Genomic DNA, 21,100 nt, shown 5'->3' with positions numbered 1-21,100 from the left:
TGTGAAAAATCGTAGATACTATTAAACCATCAAAATCTTGTAGGGCATTAATTCAAAGGGTATTAAGTAAGTCAATATTTGCTCTCTTCCTGCTTTCAGATTCTAGTTCAAAGCCCAGCTTTAAAGGGAATCCCTTTCAATCCTCCCCAACACACACCTTCACATCCAACTTTAATGTCATTAAAGTCAATGTGTACACAAATCTATTTGCTCCCGTTTGTCCATTCCTTCGCCTTGTCTTTTACCTCCTTCCTTGCCTTCAGTTCTCTTCCCATTTGGTGAGGATCACAGTACGTGTGATGTGAACAATGACCGACTCTTTTTAGGTCCATGGGCAGAAAGTGCTCCTGTCTGAGGGCACCAGGGCTGGACCTGGGCCACTCTTTTGGTTGCAAGTGCTCTGCATACAGGCTGCGGTTACCTGCCTCCTCTGCTTGGGCTATAGAAAGGACCACGTATATTGGTATGGTCAATGCTCCCAAGTGGCGTTTTTATTGCAGCTAGAGTATTTTATGGAATGTGACAGCAGATCTCAGTCGGAACAAGCAGCACATCTCTCCTTCCCAGCATGTTCTGTCCTTGGCCGTTAAAGTTTTATTTTTGTGTGTACACATGTGTTAAAGTTTAGTACAGTATGAGCACGACCCCATTCAAACTAGTGGGTTCTCATGGTGTTTTTTTTAAGCAAACGTGAAATAGGTTAATCTTACATTTTGACATCATTCCTGTCTATTTATTCAGGGCTCAATCCAGTCACTTTTGTACAAACTAATGAGTACATATGGCTGTGTGCATGTACACACAGCTGTATTTGTATGTATGCTGAAGATGGAGGTTCACTGGGGTGGAAAAGAATGTTAGGCTGGAAATGTTCTTGCATATGGGCAGAGAGGAATCATTAGCTGCCCCTCTCCAAGCAGGAGGCAAAAGTCTCTTAGGATTTTTAAAAAGGAGTTATAAATGGGCTACCTCCTGCAGCTGAGCTGCCTTCTCTCACACACACACACGCACACACACGCGCACACACATTCATGTACACACACACATTTTCTCTCACTCACAGAGCTCCCCACACGCGGTGTAGGTACAGAATATCGTCACTGGCTCTGAGTACCAACATAAGTACAACACTAAAAATAAAATCCCTTTCAGGATAAATCCTGTCCAAAATATAATAGGAGTTTGAAGCTGAATTCGGGAGGAAGCTGAAAGGCAGTGGCTGGGGAAGGGGGGGGGGGATCAGATTTGAGCAGTGGGGAAGGTAAAATTGTCTGAAGCCCACTTGTGGGGGAAGGCAAAACATATTGAGCATGATGTGCCTTGAGAAAGGAGTAAGTAAAGATATTTAAATATTGAGTGAAAGAAATGCTCACTGATGTAATGGTAATGGGTAGTGGCAATTATGGTTACTTTAACCATGTAATAGCAATGGGCAATTACCCTCGCAGTGGTCATTTAAAAGCTAAACCCTGGGAAAGACAACCTGAATTAAAAGCAATGGAAAATAGGTGAGCAGGAAGGGAGCAGAATCTCAGTACTTGGGGAAGGGAAGTCACAGGATTATTGGCAGGCATCCGTGAGAGGACATTTTGTTCCAATAAGAATAATTGTCTTTTATATAACACATTTCAAGTGCTTGAAGTGCATTTTCACATTGGAAGCTTCTCTGGGCAGGGATCCGTCCTCAGTAGTGCAAAACATGCCGTGTGATGGCACTGCATTGTAAGCTTCCTTGCCTCTGAGCCACTTCATTGACTTGTGTTTTGCCAGAGGTGCTTGCTTGTCTTTGTGTCAATGCGTGTATGTGTGTGTAAGAGAGAGACTGAGAGGGAGAGAAGAAAGAGATGAAGGAAGTGAGTCAAAGAAAGTTGTTGCCTATGGCTGCCACTAGTCCCATAGTGTAGTTGCAGGCAGGTTGGAAAAGAAGATACTTAATTGGATAGGGTGCCACTGTCTCAGTGGCCTCTCCTTCCTCAAACTCCTACTAGATGGGATTTTAAGGAATGATCTTTTCCCCAAGAATAGAAGATAGGGAAGACGATGAAGTCTGATCTTATGAACAAAAAACAAAATGAGAAGAGAGGCAAAGGAAAGAAGAGAAGCCAACAAAGAACTAGCCATCCCAGAAGGGGAATAAGACATAGGATCCATTGGGGGACCTGAATCAACCACAGATCCTTTTTCTTCCTTCTGATTTCTCATCCCTTTACTTGTCTCTCCAGTCCTTTAGATTGTGAACCTGAGAACAAGGATTGCCAACTGATTTTTGCAAAATAACCTGGTTTTCAAAAATTCTTTGTAAAGGATTACACTCAGGAAGGATTGTATAAAGCAGGGGTCCTCAAACTTTTTAAACAGAGGGCCAGTTTACAGTTCCTCAGACTGTTGGGGTGGAAGGAGGGAGCAGACCATCGTTTGAAAAAAAAAAAACAGAAATAAATTCCTATGTACACAACACATATCTTATTTGTGGTGCAAATAAAAAAGAAAATTCAGTATTTGAAATAATGAACAGTTTTAAACAATATCAACGTACCAGTGTTTCAATCAAAAGTGTGGCCCTGCTTTTGGCTGGTTGGATAATTGAATTAATTAGGATTGTTGTGCTCCTTCAAGTCATTTCAGACTTTGGGCGACCCAAAGTTTAAGGTTTACGGTGGGGAGGGTGGGTGGGTAAAGGGCCTTGGAGGGCTGCCTCTGGCCAGCAGACCTTAGATATAAAGGATTGGTTGAAGAGCAGGATCAAAATTCTATAAACACGCAACTTTAGTCAGGCATTTTGACCAGTCTATTGTAGGCAACTCCTGGAACTTGGACAGTGACTTTGCCTGACCCTATGTAGGTTTAGAGCATTTGCAGATGATGCTAAATTGGGATATATGAGAGAACCTCCTATCAGAAACCAGTTTTCTCTCAAGGAATATATTAGACTATATTAACCAAGTTGTGGAATGAATGATGGTGGAAAACATTAGAAAAATGCATAGCTATATAACTGTCTCCCCCACCCACCCCGAAGCTTAGCCAAGGTTGTGCCGCTCTTGTTCTGCAAATGGATGCCCGTTACTTATTTCTCTGTCTAAGAGATCATCACTGTGCTGGAAATCAAATTGCTAAATAATCTCATCTTTCCTCACATTCTATGATTAATTTTCCACATATGTCCTTATTACTCCATTATTCTCTTCAGAATCAAAGGAACTCCTCAGAAAAAGCAATCCTCTCAGGGCCACATTAGTCACCGTGTGGCACCAGAACAGCCTTTTATAAAATAGGGAAAACGGTGTCCATCTCTTCCTCTGTCCCAGCCCTGTGGCTCTTTGCAGAGATTCATATGTGTGTTTGCAAGGATCTGGATCTGAATTTAAATACAAGATAAGTGTCTAATCACAACTGAATCATGTTCTATGAGAACAATGTTCAAGAGATTAAAGTAATAAGATTGCAATAAAAAAGCTATTTAGCAGGTAGTAAAAATGCACATCAGATTTACCAGAATATAGAATGAGGAGTGAATTTATTTTCTAAGACAGAAATTTACTCTTTACATTTTGCAGCCATCTGTTCCAGTTACTTTTTTTATCTGCCCATTTATCTCTTCTTCCCTCTGCTCTCTGATCAGGTGTAGGGAGGCGTACATACATACAAAAGAAATCAGGGGAAGAGGACTCTCACCAAGAAGAGAGTTAAGCAGCAACACTTTCCCTAAAAACAGAGGTCTGTCTGACAGCTCTAGTGAACAAGACAGCAAAATGTTAGCACATTGGATTTCCCTTCCAAATTAGTTGGCTGGAAGACTGGTTTCAGCCACACACCGCAGACTAGCTGCCAGACTCCAGCCAAACAGGAGCAAACCTAGTATTTAGTAGGGCTCCTTTTGGAGGGTACAGCTGAGCTGGACATTATTTCCAGTCCTTGGATGGACTGTCAGAACTGGGACCTCTCAGCCTGCAGACCAGCTTTAATACCCAGGGCTTCTCTCAGACACAGAAGCTGGAACACACTAGAACTGAGCATCTGCGAAAGGAGACTGGAGGTTGGCAAGAGGGAGTTTAAAACTGGGCTACACAACCAAAAGCTTGTCTATATCAACATACAAAAGCTCAGAGAAGCCCAGAGAAGCAGTGTAATTGCTGCTTTTTCTTTAAGAACTGCACAACTGTGTTTTGTATCAAGATTTATCTTGCATGTGTTGAGAGGGGAGAGGAAGGGGCAGAAAAGAGCAAAAGGGTAATATACGAAAGTAGCTTGAGCCCACTGGAAAGTAAATACTAAATATTTTATGGACACAATTTCCCCTCGCTAAACTCTTAAGCAGACTTGGGTTTTTCTCGCTGATTCATTCCCTTTAGGTATCTCGTGTGTTTATCATTCAAATTTTATTCATGTTCTGTTTCTTGTCTTCACACACAATTAAAATGGTTCTTCATATTAAATAGATTACATGCTCTGTGCTATAAATAAATGTTGGAATTAAGATTCTGTTAACTTGTTTTAAGTGATAAGAAGTCAGAGACGCCAGACTTCACTCTCAGTCCCAGGAGGGGCTGCATACGTGCTCCAGCTAATAGAAAACTCCCTTATATATATATTCTCCCTCCCTGGACCCTCGTTCTGCTGTGAATGTTTGGAGCATATACATGCAGGCAATAAGCAGCCTGGGATGGGATTTCTTCTATATTTTCTACACAATCAGCTTGTATTCATAACACAGCATATTCATGGAAACTGAAAGGACCCACTGGAATGTGTTAGAAATTGGTGGTCACTAGGTATTCATACATCACCTGTGCTGAAGGGATTTGGAAATGATTTGGGTAACATGCAATCTACATTTACCCATTCTTTTTTTATTATTCCCTGCTTTAGTGAAGAATATGAGACGGATTTACTGCTGAATGGAGAAACCATTGCCTCTAGAGATGGAGACCAGTGCCAGGTAGGCCCACATGTACTATAGAATGATACAAACAAAGTAATGCCAAGGCCAAATAGTAGCCTGGGGGTGTTTTTTTTAAAGAGAGAAATTCATGGCTGCTCCTGTTGCAAAATACTGTACATGATGTCAATTCAGTAACTGCAGTACACAATGAAACACAGATAGCTGAGTGATGATAGGAAACATTAGTGAAGAAAGTTACTGGAAAGGTTTGGATGGACTGATTTAATTGATTAGGACTAGATTGGACTAAGAACCATGGAAACTATGACCTGCTTGTTAACTAGATTTAGACAGGGGCTTGCTGGGAATTTCACTAACTGGTATGAGAAATAGTTTGAGCACCACCATTGGGTTACAATGGACCCACTCTCACAGGCATGATGGATTACACTGGAGGGAGACTTCCAAAAATTTGGGAGGTGGGAGATTATGGGATCTGAGAAGGAAGGCTGCAGAACACATCCACTCAGCCAATCCCGTTTACTCAGTGTTTGCAGATGGCACCACCAGGCACCTAATTGGAGCGGGGAACTGCTCAAGACTGGCTAAAGGGGAGCACTATGTGGTTACTTCCATCTCCAGTTCAAGGTACTCCTGAAGCACAAATTAACAGGGAGAGGCATATGCAAGTCTCTTAAAACTAGGGATTGAAATCTTGCAGCTCTTCAGATGTTGTAGGATGGCACCTCCCAGAAGCATAGCCAGAATAGCCACTGCTGAGGATTGCTGGGAGCTGCTGTCCAACAACAATTTGGTTATGTTTTTGTCATTGGGACTTAAAGAAGCGGAACTCCTGGTGGCTTTTCCCCTGCCTTCTTCTCTTCCCTCAAATGGAAACCAAACCACCATAGCTTGAGAGCGGGGAGTGTTATCGGCCATGGCCTCCAGAGTACTAATTCATCTCTCACCCCCACTTCCCTCCCTCTCTCTTTCCTCTGCAGCAATACAAGGCTCCACGTCATCTCCTGCTTCCATTTACTTCAGCTCTGGCCATTGCTACTTCTGGCTTCAGCAGCTCCATCATGCAGTGCTTGGTCTCTTCGCACCCGGGACACCCTGGCAGCAGCACGGCCACTTTGCAGCCATCGCAATCCCTCAGCTCTCAGATCCGTTTGCCTCTGGGACAAAAACTTTGCTCCGGAGAAAGGCTCCTTCTCCCTCTTGCCGCGCCAGCGAGCCCTGGTTTCCAGGGGAGCTGGCCTGCGCAGTGCAGCACGGCTGAGGCGCCAAGCCCAGGGGAGCCGGCCTGCCACCCCGTCGGGCTTTGAGGATGGGCTGTCTTCTTCACAGTACCCCTGGGCCATAGTTTGGGGGCCCACAATATCAGTTGAGGATGGAGGTGATGCCAACTCTGCCAACCCAGGCTTCCCACCCCTGGATTATACGTTTGTCTCATCAAGTGGGATGGCAACAGCACAACCCAATTCCCATTCACTGTTACACAATGAAGGGCTCAACCTACGCCAGACTCCAGCCACACTACGGCCCTTCCTCTTTGGACCTCGAGGAGAGGGTAATGTTCAGCCATTTCCTTTTATGCCCAAGAACAGATGGGACCAAGATCCTACATTGCTCTGGTGGATCCCGAGTTTCTGCTGAATGTAGCTATGTGACCCCTCTCTACACCACCCCCATCCCCACCCCATCTACCTATCAACCTGCTATCTACCTGGGCAATGTTGCCATCAGCCATTCTGTGGCCAAGATGGTGGTGGTGGTGGTGGTGGGGGGGGGGGGGCAATGAAAAGCAGCCACCCAACCAGCTGGCTATATCTTAACAGGTAACTGGAAGAAGACGTCAGCCTCCTGGATCTCTATAGGATCCACAGGATGCTTGTTTTCCCTGTGGGTGGCTGTAGGAACAGAACTGGCTGGCTATTGAAAGGAGTGGCCATTGATAAAACAGGATTAGTCCTTGCTGTAGCTAATCATAGTAGATACTAAATTCTTCCATCTGACAGAACCAAAAAAGTTATACTTAACGTTCAGTTACACTAACTACACATGATGTGTATGTTGCAAACAGGATGCCAGCTAAGGTGTGGCAACTTCTTGGAGAGAGCCAAGCTTCTCTGTGCCTTTAAGAATTTGAGTGATTAAGCAGAAATTGGGCAGGTGAGGTTTTTCCTATCACTACAACTGCAATGCTCCACTTTCTAGATTCTGCTTCTCTTTTAAAGGCACACAAAGGCACCCAGCCACAAAAGCTGACAATCCAAGATAAGACTTACAGCTTGCTGTGTTCATCATTCTCACTGACTTTCCCTGTCTTTACGTATTCCAGGTGTGGATCCTCAGCTGTATGTTACCATTACGATCTCTGTCATTATTGTTCTAGTTGCTATGGGAATAATACTCAAATTCTGGTGAGTAGATTTTAGGAGGCTAAAAGAACCATTCCACAATTCATCTAACATGAGGGAAGTTACTATGGGATGTGAAGGCACTACATAGAAAGCTAGCAGTATGCTTGAAAACTGGCAATATACCTGATTGCACAAACTGATTCTTTCAGAAGTGGTCAGGCTTCATAAATCAAGTCACTGAAATGCAACAGCTCTATGTCATGGAGCATGTCCTTTCAGGTGTAGCGCTGGATAGGAATATATACATGGCATGTTATGTAAATGCCTAAGAAATGCACCATGTTATTTCTTCACAGTTCACTTCTTTCTTTTCCTGTGGGCAAATCTTTCCATCATACTTTGAATACATTGGTTTATGCCCTGTAAAACCCATAGGCTACACATTGCCTCATACTACCTTAATAGACTCCTGATGTTTTCCCTAACATCTGCTTCTTAACAATAGTGAACTGCTGAGCTGTTCCAAATGCATTTGGAAACATCTAAGGATTTGGCATCTTCACATTTACAAGAGATTGTTTTGTGTAACACCAATGAGCATACTAATTTGTGCATATGAGTTATGTACAGATTTGAGCATCTATATATAATCCAAGCAGCTCCCAGTGGCGCAGAGGGTTAAACTGCTGAACTTGCTAACTGAACAGTCGGCAGGTCGAATCCAGGGAGCAGGGTGACCTCCCACTGTTAGCCCCAGCTTCTGCCAACCTAGCAGTTCAAAAACATGCAAATGTGAGTAGATCACTAGGTACTGCTCTGGCAGGAAGGTAACAGCACTCTATACAGTCATGCCGGCCACATGACCTTGGAGATGTCTACAGACATCTTCATTTCTTCGGCTTAGAAATGGAGATCAACACCAACCCCCAGAGTCGGACTCGACTAGACTTAATGTCAGAGGAAAACCTTTACCTTTTATAATCCAAACATTCATGTGGATTTATTTTAAACTGTAAAAATATTTTAGGTTTAAATTATACATTGCAAAAGTATATTTGAAAAGTTTTAAAATGTCATTTTTCTCAATTCATATTATTTTTAGTCCAACCTGTTATTATTATTCCTGAAGTAGATCATTATATTTCTGCTGTGTGCAATTTAGGATGTAGAATAGCATGACATTTTCAAGGTATTTGGTCCAGTAGCTTTAGCGAGCACAGATATTATGTGCAAATGATCCCGTGTTCAATGCCCAGGATCCCAGGCTGCATCTACACTGTAGAATTAATGCTGTTTGACACAGTTTTAACTGCCATGACTCAGTGCCACAAGGATTGTTGGCATTTGTGGTTTGGTGAGGAATTCTTTGGCAGAAAAGGCTAAAGGCCTTATAAAACTACAATTTCCATAATTCCATTGAATCATGGCAGTTAAATTAGTGCCAAATTGCATTAATTTCACAGTGACAATGTGACCCTCTGAGCTGGGAGAGAGATTTCATCTACACTGATGACTTAAATTAATATAGATGAGTATCAGCCCTGCGGTGGCTACATGCCCATGGGGCTGATCCATTGTAATGTGAGGTAAGACCACCATAACGCACCCTTGCCCCATGTTACCCAAAGTTGGGGAAAGCCCTAATTCTGGCTCAGAGTTGAGTTTCTCCCCAACTTTGAGGCCAGTGGAGACATCATCCTGCGTTCCCTGGGCTCAGGCAGTCTAAGGACAAGGGAGAGAAGTCCCCTCCCCTCGTGCCCCTTGTTGTGATGGTCTCTGGCCACAACATGGGGCCTGCCTCTGCCCCATTGCTTGGCCTGATATCAGCTGAGGCAACAGGGAGTGCTGAAGCAAGAGGAGAGAGAGGGGGGAATTTCCTCTTCTCCCTTCCTTCAGTGCCCAGTTGCTCTGGCTGATGTCAGGACAAGTGATGGGGAACAACAGGTAGGTTTGGTATCACAGTCAGAATTTGGCACCACCGGGTGGTGAAATCTCTCCCAACTCCACAGAAGCTGGGAGAGTCCTCATGTAAACACATTTTAGGACCGATTCAGCATCTAGCACACCAAATCAGGCCCAAATATTTAAATATTTGTGTATATGTGTCCTGAGACTCTGAGGAGTTGCTGCTGATTAGTTGACATAATGAAGATTGATCTGACCCTGTGTAAAGTAGCTTCCTTTGCTTTAAGGGCATTTTTACAGAAATATGATATAAAGGTTGAATTGTGCCAGAGAGGCAAAATTGATGCCTGAATCAGAGTTCTGCTTGATGGAGTGCACATTTGTTCTGCATTGAGAGCTTCTGAGGGGAATATAAGCTAACGCTGCTAGTAAAGGTTTCTTTATACATGTTGTTTTCTCCATAAAGTCTGCTTTCTCCCTTAAGACACCATCTGTGTCTTCCCAAGACACCATATAAGCACTTAATGGCTTGGTTTACTCAACCATCATAGTTCAAGTTCTCTTCAAGAGATTCTTTCTAGGCACATTGATTGTATTTATTTTGTTTTCCTCATCAGTGTGTAACAGAAGCACAATAAACTATTTGAAGGATAAGTACTCCCACGCTAAAAATACCGACATAGCTTTAAAAGTCATCTTTCTTACTTGTTATCTTCTTCTTCCAGAACTGATAGGCAACAAAACAACCCTCTTTTCCTGCTCTCCAATACTGAAGCATATCTTTAAAGCTTGTCCTTGAGACGTGCCATCTTTTTCTTCTTCTTCTGTTTTTTTACAGCTGCTTTAAAATTGTCCTTAGGACATGTCATCTCTTTCAAGAATCCAGTCAACAGAAGCAACCCTTTTTTCATACTGGAACATTATTTCCAAGTAAAAGTTGGAAATGGCAGTGGTGACAGCGAAGAAAGATCTTTGCTACCACCACTGCACCAGCAGTGTCACCAACAGATCCGTCTTAAGAGGTTAGGGGCCTTTTACATTCTGCCCCATAGTAGTTGATAAACCACTCGGCAGCCCATTGTGAAGAGTTTGCGCACTGCTTTGTAGATAAAAGTTTTTGGATCTGCCCTGACTTTATGTCTGCAATTGATACAGGTCTGGTGGATATAGTCTTGATTCCTGCTTGTCCATTTCTATTTGTGCAACCTGAGAATTAGAGAGAATTTTTATAGAAGTGAGAACAACCACTTGCATACTAGGGCCAATCCCTTTCTATCGGCTGAAGGAAACTCAAGAAGTACTGGATTGAGTAAGGGGAGTAATGAATGGCTTTCTCTAGTGAGGCATTCACTACTCCCCTTACCCAATCCACCAGTTCCCCTTGCGTTTCCTTCAGCTGACATAAAGAGATTTCCATCTTGTCTTAGAGAGGTTATGGTCAAACTTTTATTGGAAAAAATCTCACCATACTGGAGACCTGTCAGACATTCTCCAATATCCTGTCCTGGAGTGGGACCTGAATAAAAATAGCATACCAAGCCCAAGGGAGTCTGTTGAAAACCTAAAAGCAAGAGAGATCTAGGGTTTCAGCGAATGAGCCATCATCAGCTTCTACCCCAAATCAATTTATAGATATCTGTGACTACACACAGCCAAAAACCTCAGATCAACATTACATAGAGTGGATTTCTCTGGTGTTGTTTTGTTTGTTATAAGATCAATTTACTGAGTTTCAGAAACTATCCCATACTACAGTTGCACAGGTAGAAAATACACAAACTCTAAAATTTAAAAAGGAAACATTATATAGCTGCCCTCCATTTTGCTTTTGTATATTTGATTACTTGCAAGTTTGTAGCTGCCACGTAACCCATTTCAATTCCCCCTTCCTCATCTCAATCTCAGGAGCTGCAGTGGCGCAGTGGATTAAACCCTTGTGCCGGCTGAACTGCTGACCTGAAGGTTGGGTTGCTGACCTGAAGGTTGCTGATTCGAATCCGCGAAACATGATGAGCTCCCATCTGTCAGCTCTAGCTTGTGCGGACATGAGAGAAGCTTCCCAGCGAACACATCCGAGCATCCCCTGGGCAACATCTCTGTAGATGGCCAATTCTCTCACATCAGAAGCAACTTTTGCAATATGTTCTCAAGTCGCTGACATGATTTTTAAAAAATCACAGTCTCAGTTGATCTCCTTGCCTCGTGATTAGAAGGAAGGGTCGCAGAGCAAGGAGATCAAATTACAAGGTGAGAAGAGGCTAGCATTGTTGACATGAATCTGTAGCATGCAGATTTGCATGGGTTTTCTTTCATTTTCAAGGAGGTCTTGCATCACACAACTATCAGGAACATGAGGGGCTGATTGCATTTTAGAAGCAATTAAGGTATAGAGAATAGATAAACATTTCATAGAACGTAATGTTACACCAACCTGAAACAAATATTTAAAAGACCCAAGCAAATAGCAGGAAAAACAAAAATGTTTAGCAATAATAAATATGTATTTGGGAAAACCTCTCTCAAGCATTCAGGTTTTAATTAAAATGGCAATGAAAAAAGAGGTATAAAATTATTGTAAGAGCTTCCTTAAGCCGAAAGTTCTAAAGAACAAAGCAGGTTACTCCCATTGCTGTCCTCTATCCTGGCCCAAGTTCAGCCTCACTCACATAAGGAGGGAAGGTAAAGTACAGCCACCTCCTGACACCTCCCCCGGGAAACATAACCGAGTGCATGAGGCTAAAGGAACTCCATGTTTTATTATTAAATAATATCTAGAGGTCACCAATGATATTTCCTTCCAAACAGGACTTTGTATCACATTCATAGTAGCATGGCATATTTTAGCACAGAAATAATGTTTAGTCATAATTTTACTTCAGCACAGCATTCCTTGTCAAGTATAGAGGCGGAGATCTTAATTTCCTAGTAGTTCAAATAGTTCACACTCTGGGGAAATATGCTGTCTTCACAGCTGTTGTAATAGCTAAGGGAAAAAGAGTTTTGTGTGCCTTGAAACAACTAAGTAAGTAAGGAATGAATGTTGTCGAGAGTGTCCCTTGGATGGGAAGCTGACACCTTTGCCTACTTTCCCTGCAGCTGGGACCGGAACCAGAAGCGGCGTCACCACTCCAGCCAGCAAAGTGGACTCCAGCAGCAAGGCAGCCAGCAGCCCTTAACGGACCTGTCTCCCACCACTGTCAGCATCCTGGGGCCCTACAGCGACTCACAGGCTCCTACGCCAGAGACGGTGGAAACTGCACAGGTACTAGAAGGCATGGAGAAGCTAGAGGGCCTAGGGAAGACCAGTGCATTCCAGCTCAACAGGTAAGCAACACACTTAGGAAGAGGTCAGTGGAGTGGCTTGGCTTGGCAAGAGGAGGAGTAGAAGGGGAAAATTAAGTGGAAAACACAGCTGACAAAATTGAGCTGAGAAATCCTGCAAAGATATACACAACCCTAATTACTCAACCCTAACTACTCATTCAAACAGTCTCTACTGTTTAGTGGTAACACTGACCATTTCACACATATAGTCGAGGTGATACTTCTGTTGCAGTAACCTCATCTTTCTCCAGCAAAAGATGCACTCCTTAGTTGATGCCTGGGAAATACTATGCTTCAATTATCTCTTACTGCTGCTGTGCAGAATGTGCCCTTTTCCTGTAGAAAATGTCTCATTATTTCACAAATCCTTCTCTTTAATTCTCCTTTCTGCATTTTAGTTCTTTGAAGGCTGTGCATTTTTCTTCTCCAGCATGAGCCCAGTCACCTCTTGGACCTTTTCTGCGATATGAATGATGATGAATAACAGATTCTTCCTCTGCACTGGGGACTTTCACCATTTATTACTTTTGAGATTTTAAAAGCTATTCTATTCTAGGCTAAGAACATCTTCCTTGTCTTTGATAAGAAAATACTGAATACAAGGCTACCAGAAAAATCTCTGGAGGATAAGGATATGGAGACGTTCAGGTAGATTATGTGCTGTGCTCCTACCACATTTTAGCTGAAAGACATTAGCAGATGATTCAGTCAAACCAGAATGAATGGAGAAGAGGTGAGATCATCTCCCCCCACCCTCCACCCCGTCCCTGCATTTGTATGTTAGCTAAACAGCTCTGCATGCCTTTCATAAGAAACCCCATAAAGAGCAATGTTCTTTCCTGAACTGGAGGTGGAGGACTTGCAGAGATTTAAGAGACCTAGATGAAAATAATTGAAAGGAAAAGTGTCATAAACAGTTGAACATTGCTGAGGGGGAAAGAGTAGCCTTGTGTTCTCCACTTTAAAAACAGCATCTCAGTGGATGTTCCTACATCGGAATGATACAGCAGTGGATGCTTTGGAATTTAAGATGTTAAGAAAAAAAACAAACTTTAAAAGGCACGGTCATGGAACAGCTAATTCTGTTATTTGTCATCAGTCATTACCAGCAAGGTCCATATTCTGATCACAGCAGCAATAACTGAATTCCCTTAATGGGCTATATTGTCTCAGAGGCAATAGATACATTTAATGCATCCATTTTCCGTGGATAGGTCAGGATCTAGTTGTGGGTCACAGCCTGAGCTTTAATGGGATTCAACTGCAACATTCCCACCGTACATCTATAGTAAGAGGGAAGAAGTGAACATGTGTCCCAAGCCTTAAAAGGTTGCAGACTGATAAAGATGATCTTCCTTCCATAGAAATTATTAAGGCTGAAGGTATCTCAGTTGTGTATTCCAAGCACATAGAAACAGAGCTAAAAACTAAAGGCTTCGAGTTACTGATGTCACTAGGGACTTCACCAGATTACACTGGGAAGTGTCAGAAGTGTTCAGAAGAAGAGAGTTCAGTCTAACTCAATATCGTAATAAAAAGGAATTTTTCCCCTACCTTTTAATTGCACGCAGTTGTCTTGCATATTTTTCGATGAAGAGGTTTCCACACTGCAGACATTTGGCCCCGCCCACCATCCCTATCGTTGCTTTTTGGTACTTCAACTCCCACAATTCCCAACAGCAGGGAGGGAGAGAGAGAAAGGGGATGGGAGGGAAACCCATTTGTAACAGCAACAGCAAGGGCTCCAGTGATGTTTTGGACTTCAACTCCCACAATTCCTAAGGGCAGGGAGGGAGAGAGAGAAAAGGGATGGAAGGGAAACTTATTTGGAATGGCAACAGCACTGGCCCTCCCAACATTGGAAACAGACCAATCATGGAAGGAAGGAATAAAGGTACCCTAAAAGTCTATTTTAATTTTTTTGCAAAGTAGAAGCGTTATGAGGTAGCTTACAACCAAACCTTCCTGCTTGGGGAGCAAAAGGAAATTGCCCAAAAAAGTTTGTTTTGACTCTCCCCCTATTTCTCCTCCCACTAATTGGGTAATTGTAACCTGAGAGCAACGAGTGCTACTTCATTAGAAATTTGACAAAACATCTGGTGTTTTGACAAAAATCAATTTCCTCATCTCTTCCTGATATGTTGGGAAAAAATGCTACCATCAATGTTTAAAAGACTCAAAAACTGCACTTTAACCAAAACGAATGTGGTGAATCCAGTGGGATACCAGATTAAGTGTAGAACTCAGTGGAATTTAAGTTATGTGATGAAATGGTAGGATTGGTGTCACCCAGCATTGTAACTCATGATGCCATCCCTACCAGACTATAGTACAGTATTATTATTATTATTATTATTATTATTATTATTATTATTATTATTATTATTAACTTTATTTTTATATCCTGCCACCATCTCCCCGAAGGGACTTGGGGTGGTTTACATGGAGACCAAGCCCAGCATAAACAGCAGAGTAAAAACATCATAAAAAATACATCAACCAGCATCAACAACCAGTAAACCAGAACATAGTGGGCCTGATCAGATTCGAGAGGACAGAGCAAGGACTTGTGAAAAATGTAGACTATAATGCCGAGGCTGGTGGTAAAGTGCTGAGAAAAACTAATCAATAAATAAGGGCTGGGCAGACATTGGAAATATTAGAGCGAAAACATCAGAAATATTGACAAAACCAGCAACTATGGGGAAAAAAGCTGTAATAAAAACAATAGCACATGCTTGCTGTGCTTGTAGATTAAACTACTTGATTCGAAGCATATTTGTAATTGAGAAAGAATGACAGCTCTGACCAGAGTGCATGCATATTAGACGGTTAAAAAAGGAAATTAGCATAGAGGATTAGACACGATATTACAGGACTTGTAAGCTGGGCTGACAAAAATATTTTTGTGGTTAGATATAACCACAGGGATGGTTTTTACAACAACAAAAAAAGAAACACTACTGAAACACTTTTTGTAAATTATGTTGGGGTCACCTCCACTGATGGTGTCACCTGGAGCAGTTTGCAGCCCCTGCCCCCCAAATGACATCAATGCTTCAAGTCAGTATGTCTATCAATTACACAGAATCCTACAAGTGGCTTTAACTACAGTGGCAGTTAAGCTAATTCATATGTGTAGAATTGCAGTTAAAGTTGTTGAATCATTGGTGATATTAATTTGAATCTATGGGGCCATGAATTAAGGCAATATATCCTTTGTTAGATCTGCATATTTCTTTAAATGAAATTGTGAATGCGTTTCTTAAAATCTCCAAGAAGAAATAGCCACTTGTTTCTCTGATGTTAGATGTGCCCACCTTCAGAATCTCAGAAGGATATCCAGATTGCCCTGGGTGGACCTTCCATGACAGACTATTGTAATCAAGTGGAGCTAGGAGAGCACACTGCCTGGCCATCACATCCCTGCAGCTTTAACCTACCGGCACTGTGTGTTGGGCAGGAATATATTATCTAAGAGAGATTGGTCTCCATTGTATGTGCCTCCAAATTGGTTCAACATTTTGGGGAAGTCCAAAGGTATAGATTGCAATCCCCCCTTTACCGATTTCCACCCCTCCCAACATGCGGTGTGTGATGAGCAACATCCCTCTCCCCTCATTAATACTTACGTGAAGAGGAAAGCCAACATGGGGCTCTTGACGTTTTGATAGTATGCAAATCCATTTAAATTTAATCAGTTAAAGGGCAGAGCATTAATCAAGTATAATCAATTCTCCTAAAAGTGATCTGTTTGAAAGTCATTTTGATGCAGTAACATGATTTTGGTGCTGTTGCAGGGGGCTAGGAAAGTTTTGGTAGTGCCCCCCACCTGAAACGACAAGAAATTAGGTGAAACAGCTCTAACGTTTGTGCTCCAAACACCGGGACTGTCTTTCTTACTTGTCTCTCTTGTTTCTTGCCCAGGATCCCACTGGTGAACCTGTGACCTCTTGGGAGGCAGCAAGATCCGGCTGCTTTGTGGTGAGACCAAATGCTGAAGTTTCCAAGGAATCCCAGAAAACCGGCAGCCTTCCCCTTAGCCCCTTTGTCCTGTGAGTGTGGTGCTGCCACTCTTGACACCGTGGATCCTTTTGTGCCATGACCCTCCATCATCATTTGCAGGCCCATCCTAACATAGAAAGGTGGGCTCAGGTGCCCCTTGCCAAGCTGGGCTTCTGAGTGGGCTCTTGTCACAGGAATGGCTGGGGTGGTCTCATGTGAGCAGAGAGGCAGGAGTCAGGGCAAGAGGATGAGAGCTGTTCGCATTATAATAACCTAAAGGTGTCCATCTTGTGCCCTAACACACACTGATATATATTTATTTATTAGTAAGCATGCTTGATACCCAGGGCAGAATACTCTGTGTCTCCTCATCTCAACACCACTATTATTTTTTAAAATCATGTGATCTGAAGAGCCAGAGTTTCGCCATCGTCTCTTTCTGGAAGATGCTGAAAACTGTTATGCATTGTGGAAATAGGCAGAAGGAATTGAGTGAAGGAGAGTTAGACACCCACAAATAGTAGCAAACTAATCACATCTCTCCTCTGTTAATCAGCATTCCTTAATCACTACCTGATTTACCCATTTCTTTGGACTTGCTATTTTTTGTTAACTATAAACAATGTTATTGTTAGCAAGGGGAAGACGATAGTAAAAATATAACTAGAACACCAGTTTGCATTGCAAACAACCCCTGAGGCTTTTAAAGGCTCCTGGTTTTCTAACTGAAAACGTCCTGCTTACAAGTGCATTCAGTTTTATCACTTCTCAGTGCGCATAGGTGAGGGATAAGTAACAAACTCTTATTTGGTCCCCAGATAACCTCTCTTAACCATGGCCAAGTAATGTTTGCCCAAATAAAAGCTGTTCAGCAAAACTATCCGGTAGTGCTAATTATGCCTTCCTCTTATATGTTGAAGCCCATTCACTGCTTCCTGATGGCAGCCATTGGGAGTTAGTTATACATAGCTCATAAGCTATCCCTTGAATAGGCTCTCTTAATTGCCACAATGGTCAGTTTCTGTTCCTGATGGATGGATGGGGAGAGGGGGCTGTACTCTTTTTGGCCCAGTTTCAGTGCCTGCACTAGACAACAGAGCAAACATGACCCCTTTCAAAGATGTTTCAGTTAAATAAATTTTATTAAATGCCTTTTTAATCATAGAATTATAAGAGTTGGAAGAGGCCTCATGGACCATCCGGTCCAACCTCCTGCTCTATGCAGGATCTCCAACTAAAACATCCCCAGCACCCTCTTAATGCCTCTTTTTGAAGGCATCAAGTGGAGACCCATCCCTCCAGGAAGTTGGTTTAATTGTTAAACCACTCTTACTGTCAAGAAGTTCCTTCTAATGTTCAATTGAAATCTACTCTTGTGTAACCTCAAACCATTAGACCTCGTTCTCATATACCCTTACATGGGTATATGGACATCAGCCAGATGCAAATGGACAGGAGTCTATAAAAGCTTCTGTTAGAGTAAACCAGTTAGTCCCAGGGGTGGTGCAGAATTGTTTTATGCTTTTAGTCAAAAGGGAAATTTGCAACAAACATGCGCTCCACTTGTCAAAATCTCTTTTTATTTAACTAAAAACTGCAGGAGCCCTACCAACACGTTTGGCAGCTCATGTCTCTATAAAATTCATGATAAGCATTTGAAGTGTTTATATTTTCTTTTTCCTTCCCTAAAACCTTTCAGGAGTTTTTAGCAATTGTATTAAAAACAATAAAGGTAAAAGCTCAAAATGTAAAATCTAGCAGCAGACAGTTCAGGGGGGAAGCATTCAAAAAAATGGTGCCACTATTGAGGGCTTGGTATCCCTGGGCACCACCATACATGTAACCTTTAAAGTTAGGGTACATAAAGTTAGCAAGGATGTAGCAAGGCAGTTCAACTGGAGAGGCAAAGATAAATATGGGGAGGAAGCAGAAGTCGCCATAAAAGACGTTTCCATGGGGAATAGTTTCATTGATAATGGCAAAACTAACCTCTGTGTGATGTGCTTTCATTAGGAAGTCCTTTGTGAAACTTCCACAAAACCAAATTATTTTAAAATACGATGTTTTCTATGTTAAGAAGTGGTATAGACGAAGTAACAGTATCCATAGTATCCTGGTGGGGATTCCATTTTCTTGAACTGAGCTGCTGAATCAGTATTGCTTGTGGCTTCTGGATTCCCCATCTTTTTCAAGTCTGTTCAATGCCAGCCCAGAAGAAAGGGAGTAAAAATATACCCTCTTCTCGTTTCCTGGTAGGTTTATGCTCCCTTTTTGGCTATTTTTCCTGCTGTGTCATCACAGCTTTTTGTCTTGTTTGTTTGTTCTGCTGGCTTGCTTGTCAGATTTCTATTTATTTCACCACTTCCTCCCCTTTATATGCGTATTTGGGCACGGATGTGCAAAACTTAATTGCCATTCAGCTGTCCTTGGAACCAGTGGAAAACACGAAGTGCAACTAATTTGAATCACGTGATTTTAAATTATGCACTTATGTATTTATTTCATTGATTTCTGTGCCAACATAAAAATGACCACAGTTTAAACATTCTCAGGGTGGCATACACTGTGCTAAAATAATACATTTTTAAAAACTGTTTCATTGAGCAATAGCTTACAAACCTTTTAGTTGTAGCCACTGTTCAGTGAAACAACTACCAATTGCTCCAATGATCACAACCTGATATTATATTGGTATGTGAAATCAGGGAAAAGACAAATATAATGGGGAAGTCTTTAAAAAAGGCAAGAAGATGGCTTGAAGGGAGAAGAGCAAGGAGTGATACGGAACATGGGAGGTGGGAAAGGCAGCCAAGGCCATGGTGGCTGCAGCCAGGAGACGTTTGGGCTAGCACACAAGATAGATGTTTCTGCCATTCGGTTTTGCAATTCATTGTGCTTTTCTTACTTCCTCCCATCGCATTGTTTTCCCACCTTGGCTACCTCAGTCAGTGATAAATTTCCTGTGTGAATGCCATCTCCACATAGTGAAAGGGAGCAGTCAAGTGTGGAGTAGCAGTCTGAGGCTGAGCAAGGGCACCAGTCTACCATGATGGAGTCCTGCCCATAAGAATTTAAATTCTTAATGCCATACACCTTTTCTTGAAAAATCTAAGATGTGGTCATGTATAGGAGGAAGTGTGATAAGTAAGCAATGGGCATGGGTGAAAGAGGAGATTTGAGGCTGCAAAACTAAGCTCAGAATTATTTGTCAGATATGAATGTCTATGGAAGCTTGCTTCCAGTTGAAACTATTTGTAGCAAAATAGACATGTGCACATTTGTCACACCATTACAATCTACATAATGGGCTGAGATCTTGCATCATTGCTGATGGTGGCACTCTCCCCCTAACCTACCTTTGCAACCTGGCGGTGCCGTTTCCAAGCCACTGGTGCCCACAGTGAGCTCCAAGTTGCGAGATGCCTTGGGAACAGACGATGGGGAGAGACCCTTGGGGATCTTGTCACTGCTGCTTGTCCTGAGTTGTCCTGCAACCAGGAGAATGCTGCAGATGTCATTTCTGAGCACCCAGATCTCCAGGGCATCAGAAACATTTCAGTCAGAGTGCTGGCAGGCTGCAAAGAGAGATTTTTTTCGCGTGGGATCAAGTTGAGTAATTCACAAATATAAATGTGAATCCCCGCAGTGGCGATACTGTAAATCCAGTTTACAATCTCATAACTGCTGAAAAGGATGCCGGCTGATGTTTCTTTCTTGGAAGTGGAGTCTGTGTAAAATAGAAATGAGGAACTTCATGAAACCATGAGGGACTTTACTCTTGACCGTTTAGCTACTGGCTAATTTGCCACCAGGAGTAGAGTTGCCCTTAAGCATCAGCAGCATAATGGCATCTCCCTATAATGATGCAGGAAAAGAAAGGGGAAGCATGGTTGATTTGGTGATGGTAGCAGCAGCTTCCAAAGCAGGATTTTGCAAGGGAAGGGGGAGAGGGTTTGCTGGTGGCTTTGCACAGCAATAGATTTGTGCTGAGGTGGGAGGAGAAGCAGTTTTGCCATTTACTTTATATTATCATCATTATTTTCCAACGAGGCGGTGCTGTTGTTTGGCAACAAGGTCTGTCGATGGTGGCGGCAGCAACTCCTCCAAGTTCAGTTTCAGCAGCAGCTGCAGCAATGGCAACGGGAAACTCCATGGGGGGTGCTGCCCACAGACCACATGCCACCGATCCCTGGTATAGAACACTTGTTGTGTGTGTGCAGGGTCTCTGTGTGTCTTTCCCCCTTCCTGCCACCTTGTGAACTGTATGATATATTTTTGTAGGGTTCTCTTCTCCTTGTGGTAAAATTCTTAAAAACTTGTGGGATGTTAAGTTTCAACATTTTTAAAATAAAACTTTGGAAAATACCAAAGGCACGTGCTTGGTGTGTGCTCTTTATGGTCTGAGCTGTCTGATTAATCTGCTTTCATGTAACTTTTCCCTAATGACTCTGGGTGGACAACGCATGTCTCTTAATGGAAGGTAATTTGCTAGAAAATGCCGCTTTGATTTCTCTTTAAGATCTGGTGTAGGAAAGCCATCAGAATGTGGGAAGTGCCACACATCCCTATCTTTCCAGCTAAAAGAAAGGGGACATGTGTCTTAGCCATCTGGGGACAG

General features: G+C 42.5%; 1 protein-coding gene across 4 annotated transcripts in view; it reads left to right on the top strand.

Moving 5' to 3' along the window:
* pianp (PILR alpha associated neural protein) overlaps window positions 1–20,852 on the top strand; it is a 46,754-nt gene extending 25,902 nt beyond the window's left edge. For 3 of the 4 annotated variants that reach the window (XM_008119294.3, XM_062971775.1, XM_062971774.1), the window contains exons 2-6: window positions 4,870–4,939; window positions 5,884–6,455; window positions 7,227–7,308; window positions 12,250–12,415; window positions 16,405–20,852. In XM_008119294.3, coding sequence (XP_008117501.1) covers window positions 4,899–4,939; window positions 5,884–6,455; window positions 7,227–7,308; window positions 12,250–12,415; window positions 16,405–16,536 — 993 coding nt within the window. In that variant the 5' untranslated portion in view covers window positions 4,870–4,898 and the 3' untranslated portion in view covers window positions 16,537–20,852. Of the gene's footprint in view, window positions 1–4,869; window positions 4,940–5,883; window positions 6,456–7,226; window positions 7,309–12,249; window positions 12,478–16,404 lie in introns of all 4 variants that reach the window. The other variant, XM_003226472.4, reaches the window with a different exon arrangement.
* The last annotated feature ends 248 nt before the right edge of the window (window positions 20,853–21,100 follow it).

This window comes from Anolis carolinensis, chromosome 2, assembly GCF_035594765.1.
Source record: "Anolis carolinensis isolate JA03-04 chromosome 2, rAnoCar3.1.pri, whole genome shotgun sequence".
Lineage (NCBI taxonomy): Eukaryota > Metazoa > Chordata > Lepidosauria > Squamata > Dactyloidae > Anolis > Anolis carolinensis.
The sequence above is the reverse complement of the archived record's forward strand: the minus strand, read 5'-3'. Positions and strand labels throughout refer to the sequence as shown.